The following is a 17,720-nucleotide window of genomic DNA, read 5'->3' on the forward strand; positions in this document are numbered from 1 at the left end:
AATAGAAGGGGTAGTCTGGTGAGAAGAGCTAGTCCTTTCATTCATTTCACAAATATTTATTGAGGACCCACTATGTGCCAGGCATTGTTCAAGGCAGTGAGTAGCGAACAAAGCAAAATAATCCCTATCCTCTCAGAGTTTACATTTTAGTGGGTAAACGAGACAGACCATAAACAAGACAAATATATAAAATATGTAGTATTTTAGATGGCAGGAAGTTGAAAAACAATGTTGGGAAAGGACATAGGGAGTGTGTGGGAGGAGTGGGTGGAGATGCGATTCAGACAGGATGTCCAGAGAACATCTCACAGAGAGGATGATAGTTGAGTAAAGACCTGCATTGGGGAGGGAACAGGTTCTATGTATCTCTGAGGCAGAGCATTCCAGGCAGAAGGAAGAGCAAGTACAAGGGCCTGGAGGCCTGAGTACACCTGGTCTGTTTGAGGATCAGGGAGGAGGCCAGCCTGGCTAGAGAGAGAGAATTTAAATGAAGAGTGTTAGGAATAGAGTGAGAAGGATAAGGGTGGGGCACTGTGAGGCAAACTCCTGTATGTCTTTGATGGTCAGTGCAACGACCTGGTATTTAGTTTCAGGAACAAGCCACTGGAAAGTTTGATCAGAGGAGTGTCATGATCTGACATATTTTAAGGGAGTTTTTTCTGGCTATTGTGTTAAAAATCAGCTGGAATCAAAGGAGGATAGACAGAGGTAGAAAGGAGACCGGTTAAAAGACTATTGCTGTGATCCAAACAGGAGATGATATAGCTTGAACCTGGCAGAAGTAGACTGATGTAGTTTAATTCAGGTATATTTGAAAATAGATCAAATAAGAGTTGAGAAGTTGCGAAGGAAAGAGAAGAGTCAAAAGTGATTCAAAGTATTTGACTTCACACCTAGAGGAATGGCGTTTCCAGTGGTGAAATGTGGAAGTATGGATGGTTTATGTATAGAAGGAAATTGTAACACTTGGTTGGGAACTAGCCTGAGTCCAGTGTCTAGCCCTGAGATGGAAAAAGGATTCCCCATCTTATATCTATGTCAGGATGAACCATGCTGGTTTTCCTAGAGAGCCTCTCTGCTCAGGGAAATTTAAAGTGTCAGCATTTGGGCAAGCAACCAAGAAGGGGGAAATATACCTCTATAGTTTAAAAACGTCATCAAGTACCATGCTATATTTGTAAAGTCCCTTTTTATCCCTCTTAAAAAATATATTTTCCCCACATGACAAACTCAGTCTTCACTTCAGCTGTTACCATGCTCTTCTTACATATCTCAACCCTCTCCATTCTTCAATTGCTGGGTCTGTTAGTAGATTCCATCTCCTAAACATTTCTGTCCATAACAATGGCCTCTACCCTAGGGCAGGCCATTTTCAGCTGTCACTGGGATTGTTGCATTGCCTTTTAACAGGTCTTCTTGACTCTATTCCTACAGCCCTTTAAATCTTTCTCCATACTGTGGCCAGATAGATAGGTCTTTCTAAAATAGAAATCTGACCAGGTTCCTTCCTAGTTTAAATATCATAAAGGATCCCCATGCTCTTATCATAAAGTATAGCAAACTTAAAGTGGCTTAAGCAGTCCTGTCTCCCTCTCCTCCTTCAGTTCTTGCCATTCTCCTACCTCCTCTCCATATTCTGGCCATTCCAGTCTTCTTAAAATTTCCCCATCACAGTGTGCTCTCATCTGTGAACCTTCAAACATGCTTGGAACACTTTCCACCACACACACGCTCTTCATCCAGCTGATACTCAACCGTAATGGTCAACTTCAGTGAGCTTCTGGATCTGCTGCCACTCTGGATTCAGTCCTGCCTCAGCACTTATCAAGCCAGATGCTCTTCTGGACTTTACACTCTAAATAAATGAGAGTGAGAACCATGTCTGTCTGTTCAACATTATGTCCCCACTCCCAGCAAGTTCTGAGCTATCAGAAGGAAGTGGCATTTACTCCATATTTGTTGAATCAATAACCCATACCGAATGTCAGTTCTTTAATGAACTTTCCAAGAGCCCTTCATTGGAAGGGATCTCCCTCTTTGGGCCTCTGTAGATTTTAACTCCACATGCATTACAGATTTTTCACCTTGTACCTTTTAGTTTAGCTACATAATTTACTTCTGTTATTGAGCAAGTTTCTTCTGAAGGGCAGAATCCATGTCCAATTCATCTTTCTGTTTTCCTTATATCACCCACCATGCAGATTTATGTATACTCAGAGTCCAATAAATGTTTATTGAATTAATTAATGAATTAATGGAGTGTAAATGTTATATTTCAGAATTTCCAAATATGTCACTTTATGGGGAGCATATGCTTCGAGGTTGGAAGGGGTGGATGATAAATCTAAATAGGTAAGTTGAGGCAAGATAGTGGAGGATCTATTTTTTTAGGCTAAGAGGACTTAATAGTTTGGAAACTGGAGATGTGTTGAGAATTTCTACACCATAGAGGTATATTATCACAGCTGAGTACAAGGGATATTAATCTATCCTTAAGATAACTTTTGTGGTAGAGAAATACAGCGCTAGCAGAGTTTGGTAATGGGGTAAGTGAATATTAGTACTGTTGGAGATTCAAATCATTCTTCAGGGTTTTGAGGAAAAACCAAAACAAAACTGGAAATAGAAGGCAATTATTAGGCATACTATGTTGGCTCCTGTATCTTAGGATTGACTCGTTCTAACTCTAATAAATTGTTCTACTGCGTTCTCTCATTACTCAGAATCCATGCAAGTAGCTATAGTAGAATTAAATCTCAAAGTGAATCCCTAATTTGTTTCCCAACAGGTTCTCTGACTCTGAAAACACATCATGTTCAAGATTCCAAAATGGGATTTGTGATCAACGCGATCTATTCTATGGCCTACGGGCTCCATAACATGCAGACAGCCCTCTGCCCGGGCTATGCAGGCCTCTGTGATGCAATGAAGCCTATCGACGGACGGAAACTTTTGGACTCCCTGATGAAAACCAATTTTACGGGGGTTTCTGGAGATATGATCCTATTTGATGAGAATGGAGACTCTCCCGGAAGGTATTGTTATAATTCTCCTCTAGACAGTAGACAGTAGAGTCTGAACAACAGCTATGTCTGGATCCTGAGGTGCCTGTTTGTCTCCCTTGTGGTTATCTAAGCATCCTGGCCATGTTTGACTAGTTCTGACATCACAAAGTGAGCAAAGACAGAGAGCGAAAGCCCTATTTCCGGTGGCCAGGAAAAGGTATTGATGCTTATGTCCAGAACATGGTCTTGGAGTCATTCCCACATTTCAGAGATCTAAACTTAAAGGCAGGAGCCTCGTGTTAGCATCATTGAAAGCCATCTCTGCTTATGTTTGCCATTTTATTCCCTGTGCTCTGATCTCCTCTTGGGTCATAGATCTATTCTAAAAGAGGAACAATTCAAGTTCTGGTAATACAGAAATTGGTGCTGTTATATATATATATAACATATATAACATATATAACATATATATATATAAAACACACACACACATATATATATATAGTTTGCTGTACCTACAGTGAGTTATAAGTCATATTTTATTATTTTATTATCCTCCAACTGGAGCCCTTTCTCCCCTTCAGGCCTTAAAGGGGCTTTTTCTATGAAATTTCACATTTCATTATTTATAGAGAGGAGCCTGAGAAATAAGAACTTATTCATAATTATAGGTCAGCCTCCAGAGAAAGTCATTAGGTACCTAGAACTTATCAGAATTCACATCTATTTCATAGTCCCAATTCTTAGGTGACTCTATACATGGAATTTGTACTCTATGAGGGATAATGTCGTTGAAATGATATTCTGAGATGTAGAAGGGCTGGGTCTTCACTCTGCCTTGCTTCAGAATAATCAGGGATCTTTGGTCTCCCTCTATAAAATCCCAAGTACTCTTCCAGCAACAGCTTATGTTTGACAGCTGTGCTTGGAGAGGGTGACTTTACACTCTGTTTGCAGTTGACAGCGCCAAAAGGTTTCACAAGTCCCTCCATGTCTCACACCCTATGTGCCTACACATTGCAACAGCCACCTTGGTTTAGCTTGTTTCCATATACCTGTGGTGAGCTGGAGCTTGTCCCTGACAGCTGTTACCATCTTACAAGCTGGACTTCTAAGTTAATAGCTAGTTTCAACTCATGCAGCCAAGAGCAAAGCTGAACATTCTCTCTAGTCTAGAGACGTGAAGAATATTGCTTCAGGCAGGCTCTTTGCCAAAATAAGCTGAATTTTCACATGCTGTTTTCTAATTTTGGCTATTCAGTATATCCATCGCGGGGGGGGGGGGGGGTAAGGGAAGAAATACAAGCATTTCCCCAGGGTCAAAGAATACTTGGCATTTGTTGTAAGGCTTAGGGCTGGTGAACCAATGAACTCTGTCTTTGGGCTTAGGTCGAAGCCCATACTCTGGCGTCTAGAAATGGATTTATCATTCATGTATGCATCCTCAGAGTTCTCACATCAGCTTTTGACTTGTTTATAGACTTTGATGAGTACAGCTTCACCAGTTCAAAGAGTTTTCATGTAATGTACCCACACCAGTTCCACAAACCAGAGAGTGAAGAAATGTCTCAGATGGCTTAGTTTTACCAATGAGAAACCTTAATGAATCAGACAGAAAGAACATCATTATCTCGTTCATAATCCTCCAAATATGCTGTAATCAGGTACATTTAGCACATAGGTTCTTAACCTTTGTTGGAACATGAATCTCTTTAAGACTCAGATAAAATTAGAGATATTCTCTCAACGACAATATACATACAATATTACAAAAAAATTTCTTGAAATTCACCCTTGTTTAGAGACTTTCCACGCATTACTAAGGCTGGATATATTAACCCATGAATAAATGATCAGAATTGGCCTCTGATGGTATTAGCCAGACTCAGGAAACTGTGGTTTGCAACTTTTTATTTTTCCAACTAACCCAGTTATATTTAATAAACATAACTAACATTTATTGAGTGTGTGTTCTAAGCCAAACACTAAGCTAAGCCCTCTATGTTTTAATACTATGAGGTAAGTAATATTATTATTCTCTTTCCAGCTCTTTACAAACTGAGGCTTACAGAGGTTGAATGAGTTGCCCAAAGACACAATCTAATAAATGATAGTCACGATCCTAACTCAGTCTCCTGGGCTTCATCTCCTAACCATGTACAACAACCTGCCTATTCACCAACCAAAATCACAATCCAAAAGCCAGTATTTCCTGAGAAATGTGTTTGTAGGCATTATGCTGTTATTTCTGTGGTATAAAACTTATGGCTCTGCTGGATCAAAGACATTCCAAACTGAGCAATGAACCAGAGGAGCCAGGGGTGGTCATGTGTTCCCTTAAAATGCCAGAGTCATAGAAGAAGAGCCTAAACAGAGGAAATTGGGAGACGTGGCAACTCACTCAGGCACACACACTTATAGATTGTTGAGGAGTAAATTATAATCATTGTTTTTAAACCTTACATCTAATTAAAGTGCTATATCAGTCTGAAGCTCTTTAATGAAAAATCTTAGTGCTAGGAGTGTTACAGAATTCACAATTTTTGAATGTACAAAAAGTTATGCAGTCATATAATGCCCCCAGCATGCTGTGGGATAGCACTTCTTAATCAGCACATAATATTTCTACAGAGAAAAACATGAATATTCACATTGTGATAAATAGAGCATAAATAGCCTCATGACGCAGTGGGTTAAATTCTGTCACTAAATAAGTTCATATTGAGTCATGTTTCACTGCTAAGTGAGTTACAAAAAAATTGAAAAAAACAACAACCATGGTTTTCATAGCTCTAAGGATTTCAGAATTATAGATGAGAAATATGGACCTTTACTATTTACCACCAATGGTATAGATCACACATCAGTAAACTATGGTCTGTAGGCCAAATAGAGTCTGCTGTCTTTGTAAATGAGGTTTTATTGGAACACATTGACACTAATTTATTTAGATACTGCCCATGGCTGCTTTCATACCACACTGGCAATGTTAATTAGTTTCAACAGATAATCTCACAAAGCCTAAACTACTGACTGTCCCTTTACAGTAAAAGTTTTCTGACCTCTGGTATGGAGATTTCATTGAAAACTAAGGTTTCAGGGGGCCTGCCTGGCCATTGCCTGGGACTGACCATAACTGGACAGAGGAAACATGGAGAGTCAACGTCAGACCAAGTACAACTGACTACTTAAAGCAAAAATGTTAACATTATATTGTGGGGCTTATAAGCATGTGGATGTAAAATATTTAACAACATGAAGGAAGGGGGTATAGAATTATATAGGAGTAAGTTTCATATATTTTACATTAAGTGACACAACATTAACTTTAAGTGAGAATCAGATAAATTAAGAATGCATATTGCAATCCCTAAAGAAACCACTAAAATGTTAATACAAGAAGAATAGTTAAAAAGCCAATAGAAGAATATTTTTTAAAAATGACTAACCCAAAAGAGGACAGGAAACGAGGAACAGATGGACAAAAACAGATGTGACAAATATAAAACACGGCTGGAAGACTAGAAATTTGCAGATACTGAGCTGGTTTGCACATGGAGTCTTACAAAGTGGCTCTGTCCATAGAAGGACCATAGAGATGATCAGTTTCAGCTTCCTAACTTTCTTGGAGAGAAAACTAAGTTTCAGAGAAAGGAAGAGGCATCTCTAAGTGACTTACTTAATTAGTAACAGAACAAGTAGCCTATAGAAACCTCAGGCATAATCGTTAAAGAAGAATTTAACTTACTTTTTTTTTTCATTTTCTTTATATTACATTTGAAATGATCATATATGTGGTAGAAAAGGGCTTCATTATTAGTTACCATTGAAGCTTTTGGTCAAACTAATTCTGTGGTCTCTCTTTAATCTGTGTTTATCCAACCTGCAAGGCATAGATTATCGCTTTGTTGCTTGGACAGTGCTTGGAGTGTCCATTATGTTGAGCAGCAGACAATTTGTCACATATTTAAGTATTCAGCTTTTTTAAAAATCACTTTAGAATTAGAATTATAGATTGAGAGGACCTTCGGAGCCATGTGAATCCAGTACTCTCCACAGACCCCTTCACCGAGTGATGTTTCAGTTCCCCGGACAACAATCTTGCTTTAGCCTCTTGGGTAAGGAGGACCCCACTATTTCTGAGGAAACTTGCTCTACTTTTCAAAGAAGTTATAACCACTTAGAAAGTTCTTTGTTTCTGCCAACTGAACCCTGCCTTCCTCTAGTTTGTATTTATGCTTTAATAGAACTTTATTTTTTCTTTTGGTTAAAATATATTTTAAAAGTTTTATTTTTTTTCAAACAACATATAAAATGTATTTTTAAAAAGTTTCAGGATATTTCACTTAAAATTGTAGCCAGTTAAGGAAGAAGCAGAGTGGGGAGGTAGAGAGTTGCGGTATTTTTTTGTGTTTGTTTGTTTGTTTGCTTGCAATTTTTCCTTATTAAAATTCATTGGGGTGAGTTTATTTTTCAAAAGCCAGATCACTTCACTTTTTAACATTTTTCCTATATTAAACAAAAAGAGGCATGGATATAGCAATGAGAGCCTTAAAATGTAGAGTAGTTCAGATCTCTGCAATATTGAAACAATGTAAAATTGATCTCTTAGCTCTATCCAGTAGATTTGCAGTATTTGGAGCAGTCTAATGGAGAAGAGCAAACAGCAGACTTCAAGTTTAAAGGCTTGTGTTAGGTCTTGGCCCTGCCACTTGCATTCTCTGCAATCTGCTGATACTCATTAACTTCAACGAGTTTTAGTTCCATTGTCTATAAAATTAACAGATTGGACTAGACTTTGTCAGAGTTAAGCATTGGTAGAAATGGGATTGGTGGCTCATTTTGGGATGAGAAATGAAACCCTCATATCTCTTCAAATCAGTAGCAGCAAAGAAAGATGCCTCCTGACACCACCATTTCTTTCTTCCTCCCTGTTCAAAGATTGTTTGCTCACAGGGAGTCACCTTTTGAAGACATAGAAGCCCATGTATTTAAAATAGCCAATGACATAATATATGAGTTATTTTTACCTCAACTCATTGTATACTTAGTAGCCACAGGGTAACTGTGATAGAGTTGAAAGGTATAGGACTCAGTTTTGTATCCGAAAGATTGGTACTTTTGGTTGAGAAGTAGAATTTAGACAGTTACTCAAAATTTTTACCAATTATAAATAAAACACTGTAGCATAATCCTTAAGCCACTGGACAGCTAACAAAACTTTAGAGTTAATATTATGAAAAAGGCGCTACAGTATAAAATGTCATTGGGAGTGAATATTGAATGGTATCATTTTATAATGTAAGTCCAAACAGATTGATGTCAGGTTTGATCTTAGCATTCTGTAATGAGCATTTGTCTGATTATCTGGTAATCTGGTCACTTGAACCCAAAAGCTATAAAGTTTTCCAGCCATGTTAATTTCCACATAGCTAGCTATGTTGAACATGGAAAGTTGCAGGAGGCATTTATAACAGACCATCTGTCAATCCTATAAATCCTGGGAGGTGAAATCACAAGGAACTATGTGAAAACATGTGTACCTAAGACATGTATGTACCTATAGGTATGTCTACAGGAATTGACATAGTGGTGTTACTGCTCAACCAATGTCCTCAAATGGGAAAATTATTTCAGAAATGCTTCTCTGGAAATGTCCTTACAGATAAGAAAAATTTTACAAATATGCATGTTAATTTTCCCTCTTTACATCCTATGCCCATACTCAAAATAAGAATAACAGCTAAAAAAGGCTGAGAACTTGCAAGGTGCTAGTATCTCCCAGCATTTTTACATTGCACAAGGTGCTTTAGAAGCTATTTTTTGCTTTTTCTGTCTGACTTATTTCGCTCAGCATTACATTCTCAAGATCCATCCATGTTGTCACAAATGTTCCTATATCATCTTTTCTTACCGCCGAATAGTATCCCATTGTGTATATATACCACAACTTCTTTATCCATTCATCTATTCGAAGGACATTTTGGTTGTTTCCATGTCTTGGCCACCGTAAACCAAGCTGCAATGAACATTGGAGCACACATGTCTTTATGGATAAATGTTTTCAGATTTTTTGGGTAGATACCCAGGAGAGGGATTGCTGGGTCATATGGTAATTCTATTTGTAATTTTTTGAGGAACCTCCAAACTGCCTTCCATAACGGCTGCACCAGTCTGCATTCCCACCAACAGTGTATGAGGGTTCCTTTTTCTCCACAGCCTCTCCAACACTTGTTACTATTTGCCTTGTTGATGATAGCCATTCTGACTGGAGTGAGGTGATATCTCATTGTGGTTTTTATTTGCATTTCTCTGATGATTAATGATGTTGAGCAATTTTTCATATGTCTATTTGCCATTTGTATGTCCTCTTTGGAGAAATGTCTCTCCAGGTCCTCTGCCCATTTTTCTATTGGGTTGTTTGTTTTTTTGTTGTTGAATTTCATGAGTTCCTTGTATATTTTGGATATTAGCCCCTTATCGGAGGCACTGTTTGCAAAAATCTTCTCCCACTCCGTTGGTTGCCTCTTTATTTTGTCAATGGTTTCTTTTGCTGTGCAGAAGCTTTTAAGTTTCATATAGTCCCATTCGTTTATTTCAGCTTTTACTTCCATTGCCTTTGGAGTCAAATTCATAAAATGCTCTTTGAACCCAAGGTCCGTAAGTTTAGTACCTATGTTTTCTTCTATGCAGTTTATTGTGTCAGGTCTTATGCTTAAGTCTTTGTTCCATTTTGAATTAATTTTGGTACATGGTGACAGATAGCAGTCCAGTTTCATTCTTTTGCACGTGGTTATCCAATTCTACCAGCACCATTTATTGAAGAAGCTGTCTTTCCTCCATTGTATGTTTTTAGCTTCTTTGTCAAAAATTATCTGTCCATATTTATGTGGTTTTATTTCTGGGTTCTCAATTCTACTCCATTGGTCTATGTGTCTGTTTTTCTGCCAATACCATGCTGTTTTGATTATTGTAGCCCTGTAGTACAAGCTAAAGTCAGGGAGTGTGATACCTCCAGTATTGTTCTTTTTTCTTAAGATTGCTTTGGCTATTCGGGGTCTTTTGTGGTTCCAAACAAATCTGATGATTTTTTTATTCTATTTCTTTAAAAAATGCCATTGGGATTTTGATGGGGATTGCATTAAATCTGTATATTGCTTTGGGTAATATGGCCATTTTAACTATGTTGATTCATGTGATTTCACCGATATGTGGTATATAAACCAAAAACAACAAAAGAACAAGACAAACAAATGAGAAACAGAAACTCATAGACACAGTTTAGTTTAGTGGTTACCAGAGGGTAAGGGGGGTGGGGGGTGGTAGATGAGGGTAAGGGGGATCAAATATATGGTGATGGAAGGAGAACTGACTCTGGGTGGTGAACACACAATGGGATTTATAGATGATGTAATACAGAATTGTACACCTTAAATCTATGTAATTTTACTAACAATTGTCATCCCAATAAATAAATAAATAAATAAATAAATAAATAAATAAATAAATAAATAAGCTATTTTCATACTTATTTTAAATATCACTCCTGAAAGTATCTTTATACAATGAAATCAGCCATTGATACAGGGTGAAATAAGAAAAGTAAAGTCGGGCCCCATTCAAACTACCCCCACATTCCCTAAAGCTTTAGACAAGATTAAAGATTTACCAAATTTTTCACTTGGTTACAAAAGGAAAATTTGATTTTACTTGAATGGAAATGAAAACCTTTCTATCGTTTTTAGAAACTTAACAACACTACAGTTTAAACTTCTTGAAGTTATTTCAAAATTGTCTTTCAACCTGCTAAAGTCAAGTCACCTTCTCACATGGGATTATTATTTTATTTCAGGTGTAAGCTTGATTTTTTTTTAATGGTCTCTGCAGAGAAAGTGAAACAGGTTTTTTATTGTTGTTATTAGTGTAATGTTACAGAAAATGCCAATGTCACTAATATGGTAGTAGATACATTGTTTGGGAATGAAATTTATTTCTTTTTCATAGCTGAAATTTTATATTCTTAGCTAAATAATTATTATATTCTTGTTCCCAAGGTATGAAATAATGAATTTCAAGGAAATGGGAAAAGATTATTTTGATTATATCAATGTCGGAAGCTGGGACAATGGAGAATTAAAAATGGATGATGATGAAGTATGGTCCAAGAAAAACACCATCATCAGATCTGTGTGTAGTGAACCATGTGAGAAAGGCCAAATAAAGGTAAAATGGAATCTATGTTTCTTTAATTTTCTTGTGAATTCAGAAGTGTTCATTATCTTTGGCTAGTGTTTTAAAAATTAGATACTTGTTTTATATTTTATATTGTAAGCCTCTAAATGTCAGAAATTGTATTTTTTACTTTGTTTTCATTAATTCTTTATGGCATTTTATATGACCCACAATAGTCTTAGTTCTTCCACTGATTGAACCAATTGATGAGTCATTTTTGCCCACACCCTTTCTTCTCAAGTAAGCCTTTAAAGACATGCTTCATGGGAATAAATAGTTCACAGCTGGACATCACATTAATTTGTAATTAACTTGACAAATATTTATTAAACTCTTACTAATGTAATTGTTTGTATCAATGGGGTAAAATAAGTAAGACATCTTTACTGTTAGAAGATTTATAGTCTAGATGAGGGAAAATATCATGGACACAACTAAGTAACATCATGCAAAATAGATGACTTCATTCAGAAACAAACAAACAACAAAAGGGAACTATATAAGTTCATACAAAAGAGAGGGAGAGATTTCTTGTGAATAAAATCTCAGACATTTGACCGTGAACAATGGGTATGATTTCAGAGAGAGATGTGGGAAAGTGATTACTAACAGTAACAGAAAAGGTACAGAAGTGGTCAATTAAAGACCGTTCTGGAATAGCAGTGAATAATCTAGGGTGTATTGTTCTAAATATTTATTATAAAAGAGAGAGTTGAAATGATAGATTGAAGCCATATTTGTGGAGAGTTTTGAATGTCATACTAAATTGGTTGAACTTAATTTTATTAACCAGGAGTCTGAGAATAATTTTGACCAAGATGTTGACATAAGCTAGGCTGTAATAGGTGAAGATTCATGAGTAGATTAATGAAACATATGAGTAAATAACAAAAGAAAAGATTAGATAGCAGATTAAATATCTAAGATTAGATATTAGATTAAATAACAAAAAAGAAATTTGAAGGACACTGGTGACAAGGGCCCTGATATGTGGAAGAAAGAGTAAGACTCGAAAGGGGGCAGGGAAGATGTTTGATAGAAACATTACTGAGGTAGACTCAACCAGCCCTGGTTACCACTTGGATGTAGGATTGGAGAGGAGAAAGAAGTCCAAGACCATCAGCTGCAATTCTAAGTCTTATCAACTAGAAAGTACCACTGCCTGGAACAGAAAAGTGGAAATGGTTTTAGAGAAAAGGCATTGTATTAGTTTGGAGGCCTGTTGGCTTTGAGATTATCCAGTGATGGAAAATATTGGTCTATAACAATGAGAGATAAGGCTGAAGAAACAGATTTAGGCATTAATTGAATAGAGCTGAAGATGAAACTCTATGAATAGATAAGATCACTGAACCTGAAAGTGTAGAGAGAAAATAAATGTGGACCGAGAAGAGAAACCATGAAGAAGATTTGCATGGAAGTGAAAAACAAACCGTAGAGAGTGTGCTACAACAGGTTCAGGAAAAAAACAGAGAACCAGAGAGCACAGTGTCATGTAAGATGCTGGTCAACAGAAGAATGAGGTCAAAGAAGAGAAGGACTGAGGGAAAGACATGAGAATTGGGGTTAGCCGTTCTGGAAACAGAAGCCTGCCATATAGAATAGAACAGAATCCTCAGTAATTGAGCAATGAGAAATATATAGTAAAAAGGGGATAGTCTGGTAGTTTGACAATGAAAAGCTACTTTTAGGCTAAGGAAGGTCTGGCCATATGTATAGGAAATAACCCAGTGAAGGAGGAGGAGGAAGATATAATAAATATTAAAAGGAGGTTAGCTTTTGGGGTGTAATGCCCTAGAGGAATAAAAAGCAATATCAAAATAATTAATTAATCAAATACTCACTGAAGTACTACAAGACCACATTCCAGGCAGTATATACACCTGGAGAAATTGCCCTTGGTCTTTTCCATCACCCTCACCTTTACTCTGTTTAGAACTGACGTGTTCATTTATTGGTGATTAAAAATGAAACTGAAATATTTCAGTATCAATTGTAAGGTCTTCCAAGGGTAGTTCTGAAGATTTGGTAAACATAAGACCAGAGGAAGAATGACAAGGTAAATGAAGGTAAACAAATGTATTGACATCTACTAAATAGCCCAATGGCTTATGGAGTATCTGAAAAGTTTTGCATGTATTTGGTATGGTACACAGCAAGGGTTGGTAAGCTGTGGCCCATAGGCCTAAAGCAGAGGTGTCCAAACTGCAGCCCACGGGCCAACTGCGGCCCACAATCCATTTTTAATTGGCCCACAGAAAATTCCCAAAATATATTTTGTTTGCTTAAATAAACCAGGTGAGGCAATACATACTTCACCTCGAGTGAGTGGCCCGGCTGTTTGTGTATTTTACTGCATAGCATCCTTGGTAAAAAACGTTGAAAAAAGTTTGGACACCCCTGGCCTAAAGCAACCTGCTGTTTGTTTTTGTAAATAAAGTTTTATTGAAATACAGCCTTGCTCATTTGTTTACATATTGTCTATGGCTGCTTTCATACTATAGGAAACAGAGTTGAATAGTTGAATTGCAATAGAGACTATATAGCCTACAAAGCCTTAAATATTTACTGTTTGGTCCTTTGCAGAAAGTTTGCTGACCCTTAATTGACAATGACAGTCGGTGTCTTGGCCAATCATCTTGCAGTTACACACTTCATGTGAAATTCCTTATGGACTCACTCAGAATGTCGAGTGTTCACAATTTCCAGTTCTTCCTGTAGAAACATTATTCTGTATAAATTACCACATGGGTGTTGTTTTGACCCTCCACAGCAATACAGTTTGAACTTATAATTTCAAAATATTAAATGGCTGATTTAAGAGATTTCTTTATAGCATACATTGATCTACACCCTTTTATATAGAGGACTTGAGAGCATCCACAGATTTGGTATCTGCAGAGAATCCTGGAGCCAGTTCCCTGCAGATACCAAGGGACAACTTAAGTTTTCTGGAAGTCAAAGTTACATGCAGATTTTGGACTGCATGGAGGGTTGGTACCCCTAATAACCGCATTGTTCAAAGGTCAACTGTATATACTTTTCTACCCCATTCTACTAGGAATAACTTACACAATGGAAGAATTTGATTCCCTATTATAATATTTTTAATACTAGTTAATATGTAATAATGTTTATGTAGTTTTATTTTAATCCCAAATTCTAGTTTCCTAACCAGATTTCATTTTCACTCTATTGAATATACAGTTGATAACAATTGTTAACATGATTTAATGTTGTCACTGAGCAACTTGATTAATGATATCAACATCTTATGGCATTGCTCAGATTTATTAACTTAGCATCTATGAAAGTACATTAGTCTAACAAAGATTTAAGTATGTTACATGTTGTTATTCATAAAGAAGCACTACTACTTCCAGGGTGTTCAAAAAGAATGGGAATTACTATGAAAGAGGTTTTTCACCACCTCTTGTGTTCAAAATAAATGTGAAACAGAACATATATAACCAGTGGGGGTGGGGGGTAATAAAACAAATCAGTTGTGAATGAACAGAAGAAGATGTAAGTTATCACTATTGATTCAAAAGAAGACTATAATATTTGCATTAATCTCGGAAACAGGCATGAAACTTATTTTGGTAAAAAACTGAAATTCACACCAATATGAAGTAAACCATAGGAGGTCAACATATTTCTAGATTGAAAAATGCTACTGCTTTTGTTTGCCAGGCCCTGCTAAGAAAAGAGACTCCTTCAGTATTTGAAATGTGTCTTCTTGCATTACTAGTGATTATCCAATGATAGTTTTTCTAAGTGTGGTTGAAATTACCCTGAAAATGAAATTAATTTCTCTATATGAATATTTATACACATACTATTAATAAAGCAGTTGATATTTTTAGAGTATTCTACAATGTACACATCACTGCAGCATTTCATTTAACCCTCTGGAAACCCTATAAAGGTAGGCATATTTAAAAAGCAATGGTCTTGGTTTGAAGAAACAGGATCGGCTGGAGGACAGTTGAAGGCTGGACAGCTACTTAGTGGCTGTCAATAAGACCAGAACCCTGGTGCTTCTCGATTCCCAGGGCAAACTCTTTCCTCTACATCTTTCAAAATATCACGAACTCAATCTTTGTATAGACCAATAAGGCTCAGTGTTTGTGAACATGGGCCTTTAAGTCCAACGGATGCTGTTTGATCCCTCACTTACCCTTACATGGTATGTGAGCTCACTGTGCCTCCACGTTCCCCCCACTCCCTCCAAAATGAATAAAATAAAACCAGCCGCCTTACACAGAGCTGTTCTAATGTTTCAATGAGATAACAGCATATGGTATGCACTAAGTAGCCAGTACATAGTCAACACTGTTATGAAGAACATTTTAACGTGATTGAGAGGTCTAATTAGCACTTTGCCTCATTTCTCTGGTTATTTAAGGAAAGGCCCTTTTGTCACCGTTCCCTACTTACATTGTTGCAGCGTCAAGATCTAGCACAAGGGGTAATTCAAAATATAAGAAAGAGGTACCACCTTACAATTGCATTTGGCTATCCGTATCTAGGTATTGTTTTTATCCAAGGTCATGAATACAGTAAGCATCTAAGACAAAGGATACAAAGTATAACCATTGCTGTGCCTGGTTATTGCTAGTTATTAATCACAGTTTTAATTATTTATAGGAATGTTTAATGAATGCTGTCTCTATTCCACAGAGGCTAGTCATGCACCAGTGTGGTGGAAAAAAAAAAAAAAAAAAAAAAAAGAAGAGCCATTTCTAAAGAATAACATCTGGGACACTTTCAACTGTTAGATTATTTCAATTATTTTCCATTGCCTTAAAAAAATCAAACAGATGAAGAGGTATATAATAGTCTCAGTGACCTTATCCACTTTTATCCCAGGCAAATCAAAGCTCTTAGAATAGAATGAACTGAGCTGAATTATTGAACCAGATTTTTAGTAGAAACAGAGACCAAGAGATGACCTCCAAAAAAACCTCAGCTTCTGCCTCTTCATTCAATACAAATTCCTAATTACTTTTGATCAATATGGATAGATATTTGAACTTCAGCTTTGTAGACATAGAATGTTTTTGCTAACAATTTTTCACTTAGTGCAGGGAAAGCAAGGTAAATCCAGAGAGCACCTGTTCTTAATTTGAGGGAAAAAGCTGTACATCTTCAGGAAAATTCAGTTACATACACACATATGTAGATGTATGTGTATTTATATATGTGCACAAACACAGGCACTTAATTAAATATAGGCATCTAAAGCTAATTATCCAAAAACTTGCATTTAATTTAATTCTTGACCTTATCACCAACTAATTTTATGATGTCGAAGTGGTCACTTAAACTCAGCCTGTTTCTTTAATTATATAATGAGAATATTAATACTTATACTGCCTATTTGATAACATTTGAAATAATTTATGTGAAAGCTCTTTCGGCTTTGCAAAGCAATATATTTGAATAAAAGATTCTGGATTTTTATCTATGCAAAAAAAAAGTAATCAAAACTTTAAATATTTGCCTTAGGTGATCCGGAAGGGAGAAGTCAGCTGTTGTTGGACCTGTACACCATGTAAAGAGAATGAGTATGTCTTTGATGAATATACCTGCAAGGCGTGCCAACTGGGGTCCTGGCCCACTGATGACCTTACAGGTACATGTGTCACAATGTTAGCATGGTAGCTCCCTCAAAACTCAACTGAAAAAGACACAGACATGGGAGGAGTAGGTGACATCTCCAAGTATTACTCATCTTGGTGGTCTTGTTTATGTGGCAGAGAATTCCCTTAGGAACAGAAGCCTTCCCAGCCCCTGGCTAACTATGAAAATCTTTATATCTGAGGGAGAAATTAGCCTATATTCCCATCTTCACACCAAACTGGATCAGAATCCGTAGGTTTTCTGCTGGGCATTTTCAACCCATCCTCAGGATATTCCCAGAATTTACTCTGCAGGGCCCCAGTTAACTATCAGTTGTGGTGGTGAGAGAAAGGTACTAGACAAGAAGAGACTAAAATATGTCCGTGACGTATCTAAGAGCAAAAATTGTAGTACAGAATTGGGTAGAAGTTGGTCTAAAACTCTTTGTTTCTCTTAGTGCCTTTCCTTAATCTAAACCAGGAACCTCCAGGTAATGAGTTTTCAAATAATGGCATTAGAGGGCAAGACTCATCTCTGCTCAGTTTTTGTTTGTTTTGTTCTGTTTCTGTGGGGGTTTTTTTTGTTTGTTTCTTTGTTTTTGTATTGTTTTGGTTTGAGTTTTTTAATCCAAAAATGTTAAGGGAAATTTTATTTTCTAGCTGTTTCTAATTTTTACAATCACAACCACTTTATAAGTCACATTTTAGATTCTAGTATCAGGGCTACTAATAATTCTCATCTACACACAATGACATTTTATTCTTCCATGTCCATACGTGTGTTTTCTTCTCTGCCTGGAAAGCATTTACTTCTCTTTCTTTATTTGAATAACTCCTACTCGCCGTTCCTTACTCTGTT

The 17,720-nt window shown here is 36.7% G+C and overlaps 1 protein-coding gene across 6 annotated transcripts in view; it reads left to right on the forward strand.

Moving 5' to 3' along the window:
* Window positions 1-17,720, forward strand: part of GRM5 (glutamate metabotropic receptor 5) — a 457,668-nt gene that overhangs the window by 359,941 nt on the left and 80,007 nt on the right. For all 6 annotated transcript variants that reach the window (XR_012497441.2, XR_012497444.2, XR_012497443.2 and 3 more), the window contains exons 5-7: window positions 2,789-3,035; window positions 11,060-11,228; window positions 16,749-16,875. Coding sequence is in view for 2 of the 6 variants with exons in the window: in XM_074335624.2 (XP_074191725.1) it covers window positions 2,789-3,035; window positions 11,060-11,228; window positions 16,749-16,875 (543 nt within the window). In the remaining 4 variants the exon portion in view is untranslated. The remainder of the gene's footprint in view (window positions 1-2,788; window positions 3,036-11,059; window positions 11,229-16,748; window positions 16,876-17,720) is intronic.

The sequence above is a fragment of the Rhinolophus sinicus genome, chromosome 14 (assembly GCF_057876585.1).
Source record: "Rhinolophus sinicus isolate RSI-liver-muscle chromosome 14, RSI-T2T, whole genome shotgun sequence".
NCBI lineage: Eukaryota > Metazoa > Chordata > Mammalia > Chiroptera > Rhinolophidae > Rhinolophus > Rhinolophus sinicus.